The 20,984-nt window shown below is 37.3% G+C and overlaps 4 protein-coding genes across 5 annotated transcripts; 2 read left to right on the top strand and 2 right to left on the bottom strand.

Annotated features, from left to right (window-relative positions):
- Positions 1-270: 270 nt before the first annotated feature.
- Positions 271-1,803, top strand: LOC116308597 (large ribosomal subunit protein uL11). Its single transcript, XM_031719057.2, has 5 exons — positions 271-432; positions 518-591; positions 1,000-1,180; positions 1,451-1,647; positions 1,751-1,803. Exons 1-5 carry the CDS (start codon positions 396-398, stop codon positions 1,760-1,762), a joined length of 501 nt encoding a protein of 166 aa, XP_031574917.2. The 5' UTR covers positions 271-395; the 3' UTR covers positions 1,763-1,803.
- Positions 1,804-2,724: 921 nt separating this feature from the next.
- Positions 2,725-7,828, bottom strand: LOC116308596 (U1 small nuclear ribonucleoprotein A). Of its 2 annotated transcripts, XM_031719054.2 has the most exons (6): positions 7,501-7,828; positions 7,148-7,320; positions 4,916-5,018; positions 4,168-4,278; positions 3,881-4,010; positions 2,725-3,497 (listed from the first exon to the last, which is right to left on the bottom strand). In XM_031719054.2, exons 1-6 carry the CDS (start codon positions 7,562-7,564, stop codon positions 3,338-3,340), a joined length of 741 nt encoding a protein of 246 aa, XP_031574914.2. In that variant the 5' UTR covers positions 7,565-7,828; the 3' UTR covers positions 2,725-3,337. The 2 variants fall into 2 exon arrangements, with proteins under 2 accessions (XP_031574914.2, XP_031574915.2); XM_031719055.2 differs by lacking the exons at positions 7,148-7,320; positions 7,501-7,828 and adding an exon at positions 5,401-5,682.
- A 750-nt stretch (positions 7,829-8,578) lies between these two features.
- On the top strand, positions 8,579-17,413 carry LOC116308626 (agrin). Its single transcript, XM_089040462.1, has 10 exons — positions 8,579-8,735; positions 9,962-10,225; positions 11,459-11,668; positions 12,073-12,282; positions 13,040-13,276; positions 14,150-14,368; positions 14,657-14,872; positions 15,176-15,394; positions 15,704-15,947; positions 16,781-17,413. The coding sequence occupies exons 1-9, from the start codon at positions 8,669-8,671 to the stop codon at positions 15,931-15,933; spliced, it is 1,872 nt and encodes a 623-aa protein (XP_088896588.1). The 5' UTR covers positions 8,579-8,668; the 3' UTR covers positions 15,934-15,947; positions 16,781-17,413.
- A 102-nt stretch (positions 17,414-17,515) lies between these two features.
- LOC116308620 (sphingosine 1-phosphate receptor 2-like) lies at positions 17,516-19,037 on the bottom strand. The gene has a single exon (XM_031719091.2). It carries the CDS (start codon positions 18,750-18,752, stop codon positions 17,757-17,759), a length of 996 nt encoding a protein of 331 aa, XP_031574951.2. The 5' UTR covers positions 18,753-19,037; the 3' UTR covers positions 17,516-17,756.
- Positions 19,038-20,984: the final 1,947 nt, after the last annotated feature.

The following is a 20,984-nucleotide window of genomic DNA, read 5'->3' as shown; positions in this document are numbered from 1 at the left end:
AAATGAGATGAAAAGGGAAAAAATGTAATGCAATAATGAGTATATCTTCAAAAGCGTCCGTGCACATATTATTATATTTTTCAATTTCGGCTACCTTTTTTATTCATTTCTACTTCATATCGGTTAAAGAAAAATAATATATTTAGTAAACCGCTTAGATTCATATTAAAATAATATTTTTGACACAATTTTTGAATAAATTTTGTAAAAAAAAAAAAAGTTAAAATCCCATGATTCCTCGCGCGCCCGAGAGACGATTTCCCGGATGTAGTGGTTCTCTCTCTTCCTCTATCACTGTTGGCTGTGCAACTAACAGTTGGTAAAAATTGGTAGGGTTGAAAAATACTCATCCACACAGCCATCAGATAATAATCTAACTCAATCCGTACTCCACGATGCCTCCTAAGTTCGACCCCAATGAGATTAAGATCGGTAAGTTGGTAAAGTTGAGAAAAAATCGATGTTTTTTCGAGGATACTATGAATGGATGGTTCAACTTTCACGTGTAATTTTTTAGTCTATCTGAGATGTACTGGAGGTGAAGTTGGAGCCACGGCTTCTCTTGCCCCAAAGATTGGTCCTCTTGGATTGGTAAGTTTTCAAGAATCCTCAACTGTTGTTAAAATTGCTCGTTTATTATATAGTTATGGAAAATGATTGGGAAATCTTTTCTTACTCAATCGTAGTACTTTTGGATTCGAAAATAAACTTGTGTAAAAAACTGAAGTTACCCATTTTCATAAATTTATCAAAGTATTTAAAATTGGGCTACTAAGCTATACAAGAATCTTTCTTTTTTAAAAAAACCTCAGTCGGATCTTAGAATTTTTCCCGTCATTTGTATATGCATCTTGAGGGGGAGGGGAGAGGGGGGGATTGTTGGAGCCCTCAAATTTGGGCCCTTATGAACACAACGTCAGATATAAACAACCTATTGTTTGGTTGAAGGGGAATGAATTTCTATAGTTTATTGAAATTAATGGATGACCATCATTTTAGTCCCCCAAAAAAGTTGGTGATGACATTGCAAATGGTACCAAGGACTGGAAGGGTCTGAGAATCACCGTCCAACTGACCATCCAAAACAGACAAGCCAAGGTATCTGTTATCCCTAGTGCATCTTCACTGATCATCAAGGCTTTGAAAGAACCACCAAGGGACCGCAAGAAGGTTAAGAACAGTAAGTAAATCAGCAATAGTAAAACCCACTATTACAGTTGGTGCACATGAACCCTTTGACAATTCTTTCAGTACTGGTTCTGCATAAAATAAATAGTTGAATGGTAAAATATTTTTTGATTTGAGTGATGCGTATCTAAGTTATGAAGGTTTATACTTCCAATGTTTGATCAGAATAGGCACATGCTCGTCCTCTTGGGCCAGTCATGTCCAGCCATTGAGCATTTGTCATCTTAATTCCCTGAGTTTCCTAATCCTCTCTTCTTTACAGTCAAACACAATGGAAACATCACCATGGAACAGGTAATTGACATTGCCAAGACCATGCGTCCACGCTCCATGGCAAGAAAGCTTTCTGGCACAGTAAAGGAGGTCCTCGGCACATGTCAATCAGTTGGTTGTACAATTGATAGACAGGCTCCTCATGATGTTATTGATAAGATCAATGATGGGGAAATAGAAATTGAGGTAGGGTTTTTGTTGACATTAACCTTCAAAAACTACATCAACTGCAGTTTTCAATACTGTGCAAACTCCATTTCTTATTTACAATTTCTTTTTCTTTTTTCAGGACACTGAATAAAGACCAAGGTGTAAAAATAAATGATCATTTCCTTGTAGAAAGCCTTCATGTGTTTTTTCAATTTTTGGGGGAAAGGGTGGAGGCAAATGGGATCATTTTTCTTTTCCATCCAAACTAACTGCTATAGGCCTTTCTCACATGGCAACCATCAAGGTTTGTTCAGGTTCTTGAAGTCCTTGAAATGCCCTTGAATTTATGATCCAAATTCTAGAAAAGTCCTTGATCTTATTATTGGGAATCCAGCACAAACACAGCACCATGTTGACTGAAACAATAGAAATTTTTAACACAATTTGTTACTGCAATTTTCAGAATGAGAGAATTCTGTCTGCAAGCTGTACGCAGAGTTCACATGTTGATGAAAATTGCAGTAATCACTCGCTCCCTCATTGGTTAATTTTCATTATCTATAAGAGGACAGACCAATAAGCTGACGTCAACGAGCTCATGCTCTTTTCATTGGTCTTTTTGATTGCACATGCTGATTGGTCAAAACTGTGCTTTATTAGTGAACAGAGCACAGCGCTGACGCCATCTGCGTTTGTGAGGTGCTGCTAGATCCTGCAACCGTTTTTCTCTTTGTGTAAATAAATTCAGTACTGAAATAAAATTAATAACTATGTAATAAAACAAAAAAGCTTTTTCTGTGCTCTGTTCAGTAATAAAGCACTTAGGAAGTGCCATAAGCACTCGCCTATGGCTCTTTCTCCTTACACCCCTTTCGTGCTTTCCCTTCTTTCATGCTTATGCCACTTCCCGCATGCTTTGTTAAATACATTCAGATCCATCATATCTGTTTAAAGTGCACGCACTAAACCCGTGAAACAAATACTAACTTTTAGTACTAAATGGTGATAAATAAACAATAGAAAACAAAGGATTCCGTATGAAATAGCACTCTAATAACGTAGAGATTTGAGGAAGAATACTCCCAACAGCCCTGTGCATAAAAAACAACTCTATTTTAAATTGACAATTTTTTTATTCAGTTCTAGTAACTACACAATTCAATCAGTTGTATTTTTCAGTTTTATTGAAATCGCTTCTCAAGGCCACTGAAACATACATACTGTTCTTAGTATCTTGTCTAGTACAACCATACAAAGTGCAATGAATGGGACCAGACTTGTTCTTTCTTCTGCTGAGTGCAATGCATGAAGCTATCAGCTTAAATTGCTTTCTACACTTAGTATGGTATAACGTTTCTCTTGGAGCTATTTTTCTGTAACCTAACAACTTCCAAATTTTTAGGGCTTTTTTGATTAAGAAATCAATTTTGAAACCAACAAGTGCCTATTAAACTTGGGTAATAAAGGTTTAGTGAGAGATCAAAAAGTTTTGTGTACTGTAACTTATCTTGATCATTGACAAAAAGTCTTCCTAAATAAAATGTAGCTAAACTCAAGATAAATTCAAACTCCAGATTCAGCACAGAAAATATAAGAATGAAATTACAAAATATAGAATGAACGAAGACAGCCTAGTGCAATGCTGCCATGATATTTACAATACATAAAATGTACAATATCAATGGCTAAGTGCAATGCCATCAAAAACAATACTCCAATGCTTGTGTTACTTCTTAGCAAAAGAGATAGTCATCGCATGAGATGGTGTTATTCGGAATCCTTGGAGAGCATCTTTAGCGGTTCCTGCTTGTACTTCGTTTTCGAACTCTACAAAGGTGATATCTGATCGACCAGGGACAAGACGTACTTCTTTAAAACCAGGAAATCTGAAGAAAAAATCATTTGATTTCATTTTCAGTTTGATTACACCTTTTATAACTAATTCAATAATCAACAACCTTCAAATAATAAGTGATATTTGCAATGGCTGATACTCGCTCGAAACCTCTCGCTCTATACTGCATGTGGAGTTGCTTCTGACATTGCATGGGAAAAATTGAAATGTCAATATTTTTTGGTTCTCTCCTGTGTTTTCTGGTGTTTTGATTGCCATCAGTCACATGTATTGACAATGTTCTAAGTTGGTGATATTTTGATTGACAGAAGTCAAACACCATTAACATTGTGTAGGTCATAGTCAATTGAAAAACTCTTATACCTGCAACAGTTCTACATACAATTTTTTTCTAAAACATAAGTAGTAACTTACTGGTTAAACAACATGGACAACATCATTTCTGTTGTTTCTTGTGGTAAGTTGGTCAAGAATAAGATGTTATTTGGAACGTCAGGTGCTTGCTGTTGCATCATACCAATTGGAGGCTGTCCCATAGGTGCCACTAGGAGTAGATAAAATATCAAACTATAAGTATTTATTGATGAAAATATTGTCAATAAAACAGTGATAGATGCCCATACAGATTGGACTTATTTGCGGCATATGTTACATAGAAAGTTCTCCTACTAAGGCAGGAAATAGTAATTGAAATGCCATACCATTAGGAGCCATAACAGGCTGTCCAGGCATTATTCCAGGAATGACTTGTGGTACTGCTGCTATTTGCTGAGGTACCGCTTGGGCCTTCTTGGCAGGACGAGCTGGTGCAGCTGTTAAAATTAATATACATTAGAAATGAAAGACTAATAATATAAAAGACAAATATGTAAACTGTAATGTAAGATAATTAATTGGGGGGGGGGGGGGAATGGATTTTGTCACCTTTAGAAATTCTAGGAAGTACAACCACGACTCAAAATCCCTAGATAAATAAATGACAATCAAGCAGATGTCATGAAAATAGAAGCTACTGTAATGAGGAATGTTTTGTTATTGTCATCCAACATGGTGACTATGACATAACATGCACCCCAAAAATGAGACCTAGAAAATTTCAATCCCTCTACATGGGTAAGCACAGATATTTTTTGAAACTTTAAAATATACCCTACTCAGACCCTTGGAAATTGCAATACACTAAATACCCTCCTCAGACCTTCCCAATCCCTAAGAAATTCCAATCTTTCTCCATCTGGAAGGTATGGAGTTCTGTCTTACTCTTTGGAAAATGCTATCTCCCTTTCTCAGACCCTCCCCAACCCTTAAAAAAATTCATTTGAAGAGATGGTAAGAGTATTTTTTAACCATACTTTTTATTAAACTACACAATGTGCCCTTTTCCAACATCCCCACCCTTGTGTACGCTATGAGAAAGAAAGTGAATGTGGGAATAACATCTTTCCTTACCTTCAGGTGCTTTTCTTTTCTCCTTTGGTTTTTTCTCTCTTGGTACAAAGGTTCCTTCTAACTTGGCCACTGCATCTGATTTACTTTTAGCATACTGTATTCTCTACAATAGAAAACATTATGTACAGTATTTACTTAATATATATCAAAGTAGTAATAATAAGTTTTAAGGTTCAAATGCATGATTTTTTAGAGGGATGCCATTTTGGATATGTTTTTGTTCATGTTCAAGCCAAAATTCCAGTTTCTGAGTTATAAAATTTCATTAAATTTACAGCAAAAATAACCTAGGGTACAGAAAGAAGATGCAATTTAAATAAATCAAAAATGTTCGACTCTTTTCTTCTCAACTAATATAATTTAGTGTATAATAAATGTCAAAATCTTAAAAATCTATTTTTTTTCATTCCTATTCCTAATTTTAGCCTTTTTTCTTATCCTTTTTTCAGTTTTAAAGTAAGTTCTAAAAGTTTAGAAAATCCTACCATCAAATTGTACATCATCTTGTGGTCGAGTGAAATAAAAAGGCTTGAAAAACCTTTTTCAAGAAAACAGCCTTGGTCAAAGAACAAAATAGCAATGTTTGAAAGGCAAGAAAAAGTGGGGGTTTTTTCACAAAGGAACTGCATATTCCTACCAAGAAGCAGATGGTCCATTTAATTCAATTCAAAAAAGAAAGACTCTTATTGGACGAGCAGTGAATATAATTTTGAAATCTCTTGACAAGTGAATTTTTCTATTAGTATGAAAAGTTATTAATATTTACACTACTCTAATCAAATGATTAGCAGAAAAAACTGTTCATATTTCTTTCTATTGAATCACTTTAGAAAGTAGAAAAGAATAAAAGCAATTATCAAAAAACAATCTTTTTTATTATTTTCAAAAATATATATACCTATACACCAATTAATATGACCTATCTCCTATTGCTTTTTGTCTATTGCCTATGGCCTTTGGTGATGACTGTCGATATTTTATTGAAATAGCTGTATATCATAAAGGACAAAATTCCTTCTGTGTTATCAATGACAGTTTGGCATTTAGTTAATACGAGGTACATTTAACGAGGTACATTTAACATTTAATTACCAGAGAAACTTAGTTTTAACAAATTTGATAGACAAAGGCAAAACAACATGTAAACATGCATTGGGCAAAACATTAATTTATATGACTTCCTGAAATTTTCATTATCATGCACCATCTGTTTTTTTCCTTTTTCTAGGCAGTCAAAACAAAAGGCAAAAGGGGTTTTCATGTACTACTAAACTGGGTGTAGTTGGGGGAAGTGTCAACTATTTGGGGGGGGGGAGAGGGGGGAGGGAAGGATTTTACATTGGGATAAGTTTTTGGAACAAAAAACATTGAACGGATACCTCAATATTGGGTGATGATGGGTTATAAAGAGTGTTTTCATTAGAAGAATGTGATTACAGCCCTTCTCAATCACACGTGTGAAAAATATTTCTAACACGACAAAATAAGGTTTTGTCGGAAATCAACCTAAGTGTTTCCATGAAATTGCCAGAAAACACAAGGCTTTCAAGGGCAGATGCCTATGGAATTTTGTGAAAATGCCTTGATTGACGTCCACCAAAACCTACTTTGTCCGGACGGCAAATTGTACGATTTTCACGCATGTGATTGACAAGAGCTGTAAATCCACTATCAGTTTTATTCTTGTCACTGCTGCAGATCAATAGCAGTGGCAATCACTGATTGGTGGTAGAATAATACATGTGATTGTTCATTGTAATTTAAATGATTGACAGCTGTTGTAACAAATTATGTATATATGCATAGCTTCTGCAAGATGGTCAATATGGTACATTGTGATCTAGTTTGGGTATAATTGTTTTTATTATGTTTAATATAGTGTGGATTATACCCAGCTAGACAAAAATGAATTGTGTATTCTTGGGGTGCATGTGGCATCAAAGCCGCCTATTTAATAATAATAATAATGGGGTTCTTCTATAGCGCATTTCACAATGTCTCAATGTGCTTTACATTGCAGTGGAGGACTTAACTGGCTGCACTATTAGCAACCATGCAGCTTACAATCATGAGTGATTTGTTAGTACATTAGTGCTATACCTCCAAATTGACTATGATTATTTGGTTAAATTTGTCATGTTAACCAGCATGGCGACCATGTCTGTCCTTTTATTCTTATGGGAATGGAAGTGATGCACACCAAAAATATTTACCAAGATTCTAATTACTTACCATTGGCTTGTCATAAAAAGGGAATCCTTGCATAGATCTCAGTGCATTTGTAGCACTAGCTATATCCTTAAACACTACAAATGACTGGCCTCTCATTTTCAGGGTTTTGAGGGCTACAATGTCAAGAATGGGGCCAAATTGCGAGAAGATGGCGTAGAGAGACTTCTTCAACTCTGAAAATACACGTGGCAAAACCAAGCAACGATAAACACAGACTCGTTAGCAGCATTTTTACAGAATATTTTGAATGTAAAGAATACGTTTTCGATGTTCAACGTGCGAGACATGTCACAGGCATGTTTCAAACTTTTACTTAATATTCTACGATTTTCATTGTATTGGGCTGAATTTACCTTCTTTCTTGACTTTTTCATTTAGATTGTTAATGTAGATAGTTTGACTTGGAGGATTGTCCATGATTGCGATTTATACACACCAATGGATACCAAATTTTCGATGGCCCTGAGTTATGCAGACGGTCACTCTCGAACCAAACGTAAACAATTCAAAATTCGAGCACAAATTTCAAATTTAAGCTAAAAAAAGTCCGTAGGAAGGATAAACAGGTATCTCACTTGCTTCTGCGATTTGGGTGAAGAACAGATTGCAAAAAATAATCGAGGATTAAACGAGATTGAAAAGCAAAGCTTTCTCAAAAAAGCTTGCAGAAGCTTTTGCCATTACACTAGTGCCCATTCCTCCTTCTCGCGCGGTAACTCATTCATAACAAACTTAAATTTGGGCTTCCTGTGTTCATCACTGCCATCTATAAATCTAGTATGGGCTCCCTGTGTTTATGCTTAGTAAAATGATAACTCTTTCCCCAGCCCTTTTTTCCCTCAAAAATTACTCTAAGCATTCATCTTTTTTCATCTTTATTTAAATTTTTATTATACTTTATTATATGATAACGCACGCGCTGGTTGGCTGGTGTGTTTATATTAGATATATTAGATTATATTTTGTATTAGATATAATTTATAACAGAGACACGCTCGGGAAAACTGATTGTCCCATTGAAAATATTCTATAAATACTGTAATGTGATATTAGCACTCTGAGAGCTTTAGAGCAATCGAGAAGCAAGAGAAACACTCGGCTGCATCTCATATTCCTAAGTTTGCTTTTCTCGTGATCTCCACCTTCCAGCTGTTCCACCGTGTTAAAATATATCACAGTACAGCTAGAGACGTGCGCGCGCGTTTTAAATTCCCTAAATATTTTTTTCCAATTACCTACCTACTGTTTTGGTTAAGATATGGGATTAAAACTCATTCGACTGAATTTGTATGCACACCTCCATTTATGAGACACTAAGTTAGATCGTTGCTATAGAAACGGTTATTGCCATGGCACAGAAACATTAAGTGCCGAGTTTTTGACAGAACATGAAATATCTTCGTCTTTTGCTATTTTTGTAGTGAATAACTTTTTAATATATAAGGAGAGTGAACGATTGTGTTCTATTTCAGTTTTGAATCTTAGTGTACAGATCAGGCGAGTTGACTAAGCTGATCAGTCATGGCGTCTTTGCCCTTCTTTGCTGCCTTGGTTCTGATGGTTACCACGGTCAATCACGTTCTTCAAGGTAGAGAAAGAGCATTTGAAAATATGTTGATGTTTAGTTAACCATTCATGAACATACCGCAGAGAATTCCAATTCAAACTGTTTCAGGTCGGTTGGCCTTGCCCTGTTTTAGATCACCCAGAGTTTGTTTTAGGGTTCAATCCCGCTTTGAATTAGTTGAAAATCCTGCTAAAGCGATAGACGCTGTGTAAGAAGTTGAATGGGAAAGGAATCAAGCGGTTAGTCTTATCTATTATGCTAATATTTATTGTTAAAAATCATCCGATCCCTATGCCCAAAAACTTTACCAAAGGTCAAACAAAATTCCACTATCAAACTGGAATCCATTCGCTTTCCAAATCATAGAAACTAAATGCTGAATGTGGCGACCTCCAACATATTTCCACACCAAGGAATCGAAGCGTCCATAGCTGGAAAGGTTTGGTTTCCAACATATTTCCATGATTTCACAGCGAAAAAAATTCAGGTGTTAATCAGTATGAAGTGAAATCAGAATTAAGTCACGGAGAGGTCATTAAACTTTTAAATCTCTTTTTCGTCCTTTTTTATTTTTATTTACTAAAACATAAGGCAGGCGCGTTAAAATGAAGCTTATTAGAAATTCCTACCCATTTCTTACCAATCCAACCCCACATTTATTAGCGTTTTCCACGGATGACGTCACAATTGTTCATCATGGGATTGAAATGCGGACAAGCCAAGCCCAGCGTTGATGCTAACATGCTGTAACAATGTTTCGTAGTCTTATTATTTTAAATCAATCAGAAAATATTGTTTTTCGATGATTTTTCTGCCCCCCCCCCCCCCCCACCCCGCTCCCGCCCCCATGTAATCAAGGCCTTTATTGGTAATATTTGTCGCGCTTTTCGATTCCACAAGACTTTGCAAAATCTATTTTCAGTGACCGTGAAAATGCTATTAACCACGTGTTAATTAGTGACTGAACAATATTAGTTCACATGCATCCAAACGACGACTGACAAACAAGCGTCTGGTTGCCAGGCAACATCAATTGTATGAAAAACATTTGGTGAGATGTTCTTCGACAATTCCCATGGCAACGTAATTTTCCAAATTTGGATCCATGCTTTTGTAATTGTATTTTTAACCGTTTTACTCTTGAAAATATAATGTTTTCTTGACGTGATATATTCTTTGTCTCGCGCGGGCCCCACCTCTTCATCTTCTTTATGGTATGACGTAATGATTGTCATTTTGTCTTCCAGCTTCGTATGTTCCTGTTACCCCATCTCCTGCTCCTCCAACATGCGCTACGGTAGATTGCCTACCGAACCAAACGTGCAAGATGTACAATGGCGTCCCCAAATGCATCAAAATCCCTGGCTCGGACTGCAACATTGCATGTACTCTTGAATTCAATCCTGTTTGTGGGTCTGATGGCAATACGTATTCCAACGCATGTGAACTGAAGGTTGCTGCATGTAAGGCTGGGACAGCGATCACCGTTGCTAGTCACGGTGCCTGCCCTGGTAAGTAAATCAAGTAGAGGGGGAGGGGAGGGTGCGGTCGTAAATTGGGACTCTTTCCTGTTACTGCCTCCTGTCACATGCTCGTCTTTTCTTTCCTTTTTCTTGCGCTTTGTTGATTGCAATCTCTATCAGGCGTTATGTGTGGGTTTTGTTTCCTGTGACGAAATCAAAAAAGAGTAAAAAAGTAAAGAAACCAATGTTAAGTAGGAATCACACACACAAGACGTGCATAAAGACATTTCGACGATCAAGTACACCCATCAAATCTGAAAATCTTGAATAACATCGCGATCTCAAGCTCGTAATTTTTTTTCATCAATTGATCTAATCAACTTATTCACTTTTTTATCCGTTTTTTATTCGTTCGTTGTTTCATTTCTATCCTTTAATGTCTTACCCGTTATTTCTTTTTTCTTTAAATTTTTTGTCGTTCTTCATCAACATCAAAATTAAATGATGTGATTATAGATGTCCCAAATTAATGCCACGCTTTAAAACAATCGTTTGAAGGCGTTAGATTGTAACTCTGATATCTGCCATTGCTGGGTTTAACTTGACGTCATTTCCTGTCTCGTGCGGAATGTTCGTCAGCTAAATCGCAAGTTTTTAATAGAATTCTTTCTGGCTGACAGCACATGGTGGTCAGTGTTTGACCACCATTTGGAGCAGACAATGAGATTCAAATACCTTTATCAGCTGATTGAAACCCAGCAATTAACATGTCATATTCGTATAGCTTTATATTTGTATAGCGTTTCTGCAGTATCTGCTTGACGACGTCATATTTTGAATAAGCCTAAGTATGTTAGACACATTTCAAGACCAAGTTCATAATTTTGCAACCTAGCTGTCCAACTCGACGTATTGGATATAATTAATCAAAATAAGTACTAACTTAAGCGGCGTTGCAACTTGGTTAGTAAATTTCTGACGTGCAGATTTATTTTAGTTCGGAGACGTACGAAAATACCCCGAATCAAGGGTGGTGTAGTGGTAGTACACTCGCCTCTCTTCTCTAGGGTTTGATTCCTCACTGGACATAGCATCGCATGTGAGTTAAATTTGTTAGATCTTTCCTTTAATTGGAAGGAGCTTTCCAGGTTCTTTGGTTTTCTTCCCTCTGAATTCTAATTCTGTGAGTTAGTCGTGCACGTGCCCTGACTTAGATCAGCACAGAGGTTGTTCCAGGAGTCGATTAAACTTGAATACAGTATTTCCTTTTTTTCTCCGCAGTCGGATGTGAAGCTGTCACGTGCTTACTTCCAAAGGTTTGCAAGGAGATCGATGGACGTGGAACATGTGTGTGTTCAACTGCATGCCCCAAGATCCTTCGCCCCGTGTGTGGCTCAAATGGGGTGACTTATAACAATGAATGTCTTCTCAAAGTTGAAGCATGCAAAACAAACAGCGAGATTACAGTCGTGAGCCAAGGTCGTTGCCCTAGTAAGTAAGAGATTTGTATTTTATTTATATATATATATATATATCGATTGTAGTTGGAAGCTGAGTAAATACGGCCATTGGTACTGTAAATACTGCGACGGCCTGCGTCCTGCGTTCTGATTGGTTGAATATCCGTGATTAATAAGAGTCTATACCACTGTTATACCACTGTAATGCCACGGTCGCGCACACACCGTGCATGTTTAGATTTCTATCAGTATACATTGTGTTTCGTGTGCAATTTTTGGGGAAACTGGTGAAAGTGGAAGATTGGCGATGTAAATACTGCTAGCTAGAGCTATATAATTAATATAGCTGCATGTATACTAAATTTATAGCAATAATAACATATAGCGTAAAACTAAAATTATTCATACATTTTTCTTCTGCGTTTTTCCTGACAGCTGGATGCGCAGTTATCAGGTGCGCAGCTCCCAGAGTCTGCGAGGAGGTAAATGGTGTTGGAAAATGCGTATGTCCATCCATTTGTCCTGCAGTATTTCAGCCAGTATGTGGATCAGATGGCAGGACGTATAGTAACCAGTGTCATCTTGCTGCTGCTGCATGTAACAGTAATAGGACCATTACAGTGGTTAGCCAAGGACCTTGTCCACGTTAGTATCATTCAATGTTTTAACGGCAAAATCGTGCAAATTGTGGCGCAACACTGATGTTACTCCGCGCTCAGCAACCTACTTTTTTTGCTTAATTTAGAAGCCAGTTAAAACTCTTCACAGTAAAGAAAATTAGTTGCGCGCGAAATAGTAATATGAAAAATTTAAATTGGTTAGTAACGTATGAAGCTACAGTATTGCGCAACCATTTGCACCAATTTTTGCCAGTGATTGTTTCACCTTTTTTTATGTTGTATTTGCATACTAAACAGCGTTAGGTTTACCAGAATCTCTTATTTCATTAAAAGACCTCGAAGCAATCTAAGCTGCAAATTTTTAGGGTCAAAATGCTGCGCGCACAAAGAAAAATACAACGTTCACTGGACTATTTGAAAGGGCTAAAGGCAAAGCCAGGAAGCGGTTATTCCACATTCTCTATCCTACCACATCCATATTAAATGAAGTGTTTCATAGTCACCAGTACCAACACAAACTTCGATTTTTGATGAAACTAGTTTAACACACTGGGTAGGATACTCAAAAACAAACTCATATTTTATAGCCATCACTTCCCTCTTCCGTAAGTTTAGTTCCACACGCACTACCACTACGTTCATTATAAACAAAACACAACACTCAAATCACATGCTAATTCTCACAGAGGGAGGAAAATCACATCGGAGAACCCGGAGAAAATCCTCGTGACAAGGGAGGGAACGACACATATAATTTGACATAAGATTATCTTTATCACCAGTACCAACACCAACTCCAACTTCAGCCCCAAACTGCGACCCTATCATCTGCGCAAGCCCTAACGTCTGCAAATTCGTCAACGGTCAGTCCAAGTGTATTTGCTCGAAGTTCTGTACCCTGGAATTTGCGCCTGTGTGCGGCTCAAACGGACAGACTTACCCCAATAAGTGTAATCTACGCGTGGCGGCTTGTGAGGCTAACAAGAGAATCACAGTAGCAAGTGAGGGGTCATGCCCACGTGAGTATTGTTGATTATTTTAATGATTATAAAATATTAAAATATTCTACTATAGTGAGGTTTGGTATGACTGTGAGTATACTCTTCTCAGAAGGGACATTCATCGACGTGATAAAGCCACATACTCTCGATCGCATTGATCTTCATATACACCTATTTCAAAAAACGTCGGTGGATATCTGAAATCAGAAATCTGAGACCGATTGGAATTGTGGGGGACTGAGTGTGTTTCTCGTTAAAAATCCAATATATACTTACCCAGATAGTTTGCCAGCGCAGATCATTGCTCAAAGTTGGTATATTAAGATATTAACTTTTTGCGAACTACTAATCAAAACCACAAAACAATTTACAGCTTACAACCCACAATTCCTTTCGGTCTCAGATTTCGGATCTCCGACCTACAATTTTTTTTAAAAAGGTGTATATATTTAGTATTTTTACACAAGTGAATATAATAAATCCGGCTCGCTCATTGGTCACAATTTACGTCTTATGCTGTTATGTTCACCTGCGCGCATGCGCACGCTCATTTGTCGATGTGTGCCGCTTTCAGAAATAAAATAGAATTTGAAGGGAAGAACCCTCTCTCTCCGATATTTATCAAATTCACTTGTGTTAAAAATACTAAAACAATTATAATATTGGGAATCAATCAATTAGGATGGTGTAGAGGCCTGCACTCGCCTCTCACTTTTTTCTGGGGTCTCAGGTTTGATTCCGAAGATAAAATATGTTATCCAAAGCCGGATAAGCACTATCTTCAAAATAAAAGCGCTGTGCAGCGAATAGTTATCAGAATCGTACCATCTGGATAAAGTTTATCCGCAGGATAAGCTTCAGCTTATGGTTTATCTTTTGTCCAATCAACAGCCAAAATCACTTGCGCAAACGTACTTTGTACGATTAATACGGTATGCAAGATGATCGATGGCAAACCAGTGTGTCTCAGTTGTCCAGATGTCTGTCCCGAGATCTACAAACCCGTTTGTGGTTCCGATAAAGTCACGTACGACAATGAATGTAAAATGAAACGTGCAGGCTGCAAAAAGGGAAGGATTATTACTGTGCTGCACAATCGACCTTGTGGAAGTGAGTATTCGCGGGAGTCGGGAAACGCGATAAAATATAGTAAGGGATCTGTGAAACTAGAAGAAAATCTCACATGATTCGGGATATTGGCATCGGCCGTGAATCGGGAATTGCCGAATTCAATGTCCGGGATTGTATTCTATTATGAGTAAGAATATACTTGAACTATATGGATGATATGAATTCCTAGCTTATAACGAGGCTAAACATTTATAAATGAGTCTGTGTTCATCAAAATCAATGGTATACATCAAATAAAAAACAACGACGTTAATTTTTGTTTTGTAGAAGTTTGCTTCAATTATAAGTGTGCTTCGCCACCATACTCCAAGTGTGAGAACATAAACGGCCATCCAAAGTGCGTGTGCAAGTTCTTTTGTGACAAGAAGCAAGATTTGGTCTGTGGTTCGGACGGCAAGACATACAACAATATCTGCATCATGAAACAAAGAGCATGCGAAGCTAAAAAGAACATCACTGTCGCGAGTAAAAGCTTATGTCATAGTAAGTTGACATTTGTGATATTGTGCCTGACTCACAATTAAAACTTCTAATGGCAATAGAAAAGGAATAATAGTCAAGGGAACGACATGTGGTCTGAAATGGAAAAACATTGTCCAAACTAAAAAGGTCAATAGAAGAAATAATACTCAAGGGAATGGCATGTGGTCTGAAATGGGAAAACATTACGCCCAAAGTAAAATAGTCTAGAAAAGAAATAATACTCAAGGGAACGACATGTGGTCTTAAATGCGAAAACATTCAGGAAAATGATGAAATGATAATCTTATTCTTTATCTCCTTCAGATCCCTGCTTTCAGTCTCTTCCTTGCAGCAGCCCTCCATACTCATTCTGTCGTCCCGTGAACGGAAAAGCAAAGTGCGTCTGTAATAAAGTTTGTCCAAAGATTTACGCGCCCGTGTGTGGGTCGGACGGGAAGACCTATAGTAACGAATGCATAATGAAGGCAACTTCTTGTCGAAAGAATAAGAAGGTTACTGTGAGTAGCATCGGCAAATGCATCAGTAAGTATGGATAATTGGATTTAAGTAATATAAAACGTGCGCCCTTGTCGCTGTACGTATACTGTGATATAAACACGCTGGGAGCTGCAGAGCGCTAGAGAAGCAACCTTAGGAGCCCGACGAGGCGTATTAGTGAGTATTTCTCTTGTTTTTAAAGTGTACTTCAGCTTCTAGAGTGTTTATATCAGAGTACAGAGACATAAGCAGGGTTCGATCTGTGAGTTAGCCATGCCCTAACTTAGATCAGCCCAGAGGTTGTTTCAGGTTTCGATAACTTTCACATGCCACGTTCCTTTGTTGTTCAAACAGATCCATGCCTGGCCCTTAAGTGTACTAACTACGCTACTTGTGAAGTGCAGCATAACGAGGCAGTGTGCGTCTGCCCAAAGGCATGTACAAAGATCATCAGACCAGTATGTGGGACAGACGGAAGAACATACAACAACAAATGCCTGATGAAGGTTGCTTCATGTAAAAGAGGCAAGAAGAAGATCAAGGTCAGAAATGAAGGAGCCTGCGTCATTGAACCCGTATATTGAGTAAATGATACAAGGTAACTTTAATATTTCGTATTGTATACACCTATTTCAGAAATCGTTGTCACACCAAAAGCCTCAGCAACAAGCCAAGACCGCAGAGAACGCCTGTACTTTTAGCTGTAATTAGTTTATTCACGGTACATTTTCTTTTATTGACCTCACAAATTGCTCCAAGCAAGGCTGCTTGAGATGATAATTAGTGTAGAGCTATAGCCACTTGCATGAACCATGAATAGGACGTTTGCATGATGGCGTCATTTGACTCCCACTACCAAGATGCTTCGCGAATTTTCTTTCTTATTTAAATTTGTATTCCCTCATGAGAATAGTGAGACAATTGGTGCTAATTAACTGAACAAAAGAAAGTGTGCAAGGGAGTCTGGTAGTAGAGGTCAATGACGCCATCATGCAAACGTCCTATATATCAATTATAATTAAAAGTACCGACGTTCTTTGGAGCCTTGGCTTGTTACTTGAGGCTCTTGGTGCGCAACGATCTTCGAAATAGGTGTATATGTTTAATTATAGAGTACAAACACTAAATGTGTGCAACAGTTATCACTATTTAGCAATAAATAGTACTAACTAAACAAAAGAAAGCAATATAATTAGCATAAAATAACACTATTTAGTGATATTTATGTTGCCCACTTTTCACGGGCTAAGTAAAATCATTCTACAAAGAGTGAAGGCATTTAACCCTTGTAACAAAAGATACTAGTCAACGTGTCAGTCAAATTGACTCAAAAGAAGGCAATGGAATTAGGGGCTACTAACGTGCATTAGTCTAATATCTATTTCACGAGTTTAATGACTTCACTCTATAATGTTTCAATCTATTTTCTAGGCCCCTCAAATGGACAAGATGCCAGTATCCTTTAGACACAATTTGCTAAGTGTATTTGTTTACTTTGCTATTTAAAGTTAAAGGACCGGTCATTATTAACCGCTATATCATTATAGTCGTCATCATCGTCATCATCGCCATCACCATCATCATCATACATCATTATTAACATTATCATCATCATCATCACCATCATCATCATACATCATTATTAACATTATCATCATCATCATCAGCAGCATCATCATCATCATTATCATCATCATGATTATCATCATCATCATCATCATCATACATCATTATTAACATTATCATCATCATCATCATCACCACCACCACCATCATCATCATCATCATTATCATCAACATTATTAACATTATCATCATCATCACCATCATCATCATCATCCATCATCATCACCATAAACATCATCATCATACTACTACTACTGAGTGATGTCCCCTTTTTGTACCTGTCAATTTTTCCCCCTTCAGTTGCATTTAATTCCATCTCATCACCCGCTAAATCTCCCGCCCCCTCTCCCTCAGGAGATAGTTTTTGACCGGTCCTAAAGTGAAAGCTACTATTGCGCCTTCTTTTAGAGGATTAAACACCAATAGACATGGAAATAAGAGTATCTGGAAATTGCTTTCTTTCATCCTCTTCCCCCCCCCCCCCCCCCCCCCCCCCCCCCCCCCATCACACACACACACATACACACACACAACACACATTGTAAGCATGTCTACGATGACTGCGCTTTTCTAAGTTTTTGCCAAGTGGAGCTTTTCTCTGGAGGACGCAAAGCAGCCGCTACAACATGGTGGAAAAGATATCGCGTCTGTTCAGGTCATGGATCAGTCGCAACTAAGAAAGTAGTTTACTTTTTCCATATAAGACGAAAAATTGGCGGCGGATCTTAATTCTTTTTCAAATTTGATCTTTACAGATATTAACGATTCATATTTTTCAGCTTTAAAACTCTTCGATATTTTTCGGTCGAACCGAATATAACACCACCGGTGGTGAATTCGAATTTTGGACGCTGGATCCGCCATCACTTGCGACTTCAACTGGATCTCGTGACCCAAAACATACAATCTTCTTGGCTTTGCGCAAAATAAAAACAAGTTCTTTTCTAAACTCAGGCATCCTGACAGAATACACAATGCAATTGAGAAAGGAATTGCTATAAACCAGACAGTAAATGCCGTATTCCAGCGACTGATTAGAGCCACTATGGTCAAATTTCTCAAAGATGTTAATTGGCCACCAAGTTATAAGAAAAATAGCAGTGACAATCGACAAAGTTTTGGCCATTTTTTTATTCTCTTGTTCGCTTCGTCGAGTGTTGAAGCGCTTGTAGAATGTCACTTTGATCCAGATTGCGATGTACGATGATACAATCAGAGCAGTCAAGAATAGGGTCAGTGATATCCGGAAATAGTTTAAGACTGATGAATCCAGCGTTTTCAACCAATGGTATCCAATTGTTTCTTTTATAAGGAACACTGAAACTGCAGAAGCAATAAACCAAGATGACCCAATACACCAAAAATAGTGCGACCGCTTTAAAACTCGATGTCTAAAAGGGCAAAATATTGCAAACACTCTCTCTACAGCAATAGCAGTGATCGACAAAAGTGACTCAAGAGCCGCCAACACTGATGGGAGGTAAAACGCGAGTTTGACATTAGGATCTTCAACAAAATCAACAGCAAAAATGACTGGTATCGTAAGCCCAACCAGGAGGTCTGCAAATGTTAAGTTAATAAGAAGGAAAGTTGATTTCTTGATCAGAAATTTCTTCTTGAAGAAGATAGACAAAGCCACAGAGTTGAGGATTAAGATGACGAGAGACTCTGTAGTGAAGATGGTATACCAGACGATTCTGACGGCAGTCGAAATATTACTGTCTTCAGAGGAGACGAGAGACAAGTTACTTGTAGTACTCACTTTCTTTTCCATCATTTTGAATTACCTTTTATATTACTGCGAACTAAATGTGAACTCAATTTGCGAAGATCAAAATTTAGTTCCTTGAAGATATATTTTTTTGGAAGATACCACCAGCTTCTTGCCAGTGTTTACGTGCCAGTGTCTACTCAATTTGCGAAGATCAAAATTTAGTTCCTTGAAGATATTTTTTGGGAAGATACCACCAGCTTCTTGCCAGTGTCTACGTGCCAGTGTCTACTCAATTTGCGAAGATCAAAATTTAGTTCCTTGAAATATATTTTTGGGAAGATACCACCAGCTTCTTGCCAGTGTCTACGTGCCAGTGTCTACTCAATTTGCGAAAATCAAAATTTAGTTCCTTGAAGATATATTTTTTTGGAAGATACCACCAGCTTCTTGCCAGTGTCTACGTGCCAGTGTCTACTCAATTTGCGAAGATCAAAATTTAGTTCCTTGAAGATATATTTTTTGGAAGATACCACCAGCTTCTTGCCAGTGTTTACGTGCCAGTGTCTACTCAATTTGCGAAGATCAAAATTTAGTTCCTTGAAGATATATTTTTTTGGAAGATACCACCAGCTTCTTGCCAGTGTCTACGTGCCAGTGTCTACTCAATTTGCGAAAATCAAAATTTAGTTCCTTGAAGATATTTTTTGGGAAGATACCACCAGCTTCTTGCCAGTGTCTACGTGCCAGTGTCTACTCAATTTGCGAAAATCAAAATTTAGTTCCTTGAAGATATTTTTTGGGAAGATACCACCAGCTTCTTGCCAGTGTCTACGTGCCAGGGTCTACTCAATTTGCGAAGATCAAAATTTAGTTCCTTGAAGATATTTTTCTTTTGGAAGATACCACCAGCTTCTTGCCAGTGTCTACGTGCCAGTGTCTACTCAATTTGCGAAGATCAAAATTTAGTTCCTTGAAGATATTTTTTTGGAAGATACCACCAGCTTCTTGCCAGTGTCTACTTGTTTCCCAACGCAAAGAAAATGAGTTTACCGTGTTTTGTTTTTGTTTTTTTGTTTTGTTTTGTCTTTTTTGTCCTTGAGCCGGCAACAAAAATCTTCAGTTACGTCGAATACCAAAAATCCAGTTTTTTTGTTTTTTGTTTTTTGTTTTTGCCTCTATAAAATTCCTTTCTTGTTGCACGGTTTTTGCTCGGTAATCTCTTACTCACAAATCCAAATATTTCCTTGGTTTTGTCTTTTTTATAATTGCTATTTCAACAGCTGCTTACACATTCCTCGTTTTTCGCATTTTAAACTGCAAACTTTTCATCTGTGTTTACTTCAAGAACTGACAAAAAATCTCGAACGTTTCCTCGGCTATTGAACAGAACTCCTGTCGAAAAAGTCGAATTTATATCTCAGCAAAATTACTCATCGAATATATATCCTCTAAGTTTAAGGTTCCAGACAAGAAAAATTTAAAAAAAGTAATTAATTTCAATCAAAAGAGTTTGTTTTTATTAAAAAAAGTATAATTTGATTTCGGGAAATCTCACACAGTGATCTTTGATTTGATTGGCTCAATTTATGTCACGTGATTAGTACCTGAAAGATAAGAGTCAAAGGTAACAAAAGATCTATTTTCTACTTGTATTAGACACAAAACACCAAACATCGCTAAACAAATACAGATGCTTGTAAAGACGAGGATTTTGATTCTCATTAATACTATTTCTACAAACTTGCTCGTTAATTAAAAAACGTAGAGAAAAAGCATTTCTTAAAAGTGCATAGAGTGATTAATATATTTCGATAATTTCATTATATCGTAGACCTAGCCGATAGACTAGCGTTGATCAGGAAATATAAAGCAAGAAATATAAAGCAAGACGGAGTCGTAATATTAGATTCAGCAATAGAGAGTTTAAGATCCTCGTTTACGGTAAACGTGAAACTTCAGTTGACCATTGGAAATTTCTTAAAAATTAGTGAAAAGAAATCGCAAAAATCTCCAAGTAGTAGATAAACAAAAGAATACTTGTCTTTGGTGAGAAGGTTTACAAAAGGTAAAGTGAAATGTAAGAAAACGATGAAAACGTGGTCATGTTTGCCGTTCGCGAGAAGGAAAAACGGGAATCTTAGTCTGCCTAATATAAATTTTACGCGATATGGATATTAAGAAAGGACTCACTGCGGGCGGTGAGACATGCCTATGACTTTGCCTTCTAGTTTTATTTATCATTAAATTTTGGGGACGCCAAGTGCCCCAAGTGTTGTCAGATACATCGTTCTTTCG

Source organism: Actinia tenebrosa, unplaced genomic scaffold, assembly GCF_029948245.1.
Source record: "Actinia tenebrosa isolate PJP-AT-01 unplaced genomic scaffold, QUT_ActTen_1.0 PGA_scaffold7__59_contigs__length_16204524, whole genome shotgun sequence".
NCBI classification, from domain to species: domain Eukaryota; kingdom Metazoa; phylum Cnidaria; class Anthozoa; order Actiniaria; family Actiniidae; genus Actinia; species Actinia tenebrosa.
Note: the sequence above shows the minus strand (reverse complement) of the source record. Positions and strands in the feature narration are given on the sequence as shown.

What these genes read in the sequence shown, in the direction of transcription:
- LOC116308626 (XM_089040462.1), top strand. Translation starts at nt 8,669, where the DNA reads ATGGCGTCTTTGCCCTTCTTTGCTGCCTTGGTTCTGATGGTTACCACG. An exon ending in TAGTCACGGTGCCTGCCCTG is followed by an intron (nt 10,226 to 11,458) that starts GTAAGTAAATCA and finishes TTTTCTCCGCAG; the next exon opens with TCGGATGTGAAGCTGTCACG. An exon ending in TAGCCAAGGACCTTGTCCAC is followed by an intron (nt 12,283 to 13,039) that starts GTTAGTATCATT and finishes CTTTATCACCAG; the next exon opens with TACCAACACCAACTCCAACT.
- LOC116308596 (XM_031719054.2), bottom strand. Translation starts at nt 7,564, where the DNA reads ATGGACAATCCTCCAAGTCAAACTATCTACATTAACAATCTAAATGAA. An exon ending in TGAAAAAGTCAAGAAAGAAG is followed by an intron (nt 7,321 to 7,500) that starts GTAAATTCAGCC and finishes GTGTATTTTCAG; the next exon opens with AGTTGAAGAAGTCTCTCTAC. An exon ending in GAAAAGAAAAGCACCTGAAG is followed by an intron (nt 4,279 to 4,915) that starts GTAAGGAAAGAT and finishes TAATTTTAACAG; the next exon opens with CTGCACCAGCTCGTCCTGCC.
- LOC116308597 (XM_031719057.2), top strand. Translation starts at nt 396, where the DNA reads ATGCCTCCTAAGTTCGACCCCAATGAGATTAAGATCG. An exon ending in CCCCAATGAGATTAAGATCG is followed by an intron (nt 433 to 517) that starts GTAAGTTGGTAA and finishes GTAATTTTTTAG; the next exon opens with TCTATCTGAGATGTACTGGA. An exon ending in CCGCAAGAAGGTTAAGAACA is followed by an intron (nt 1,181 to 1,450) that starts GTAAGTAAATCA and finishes TCTTCTTTACAG; the next exon opens with TCAAACACAATGGAAACATC.
- LOC116308620 (XM_031719091.2), bottom strand. Translation starts at nt 18,752, where the DNA reads ATGATGGAAAAGAAAGTGAGTACTACAAGTAACTTGTCTCTCGTCTCC.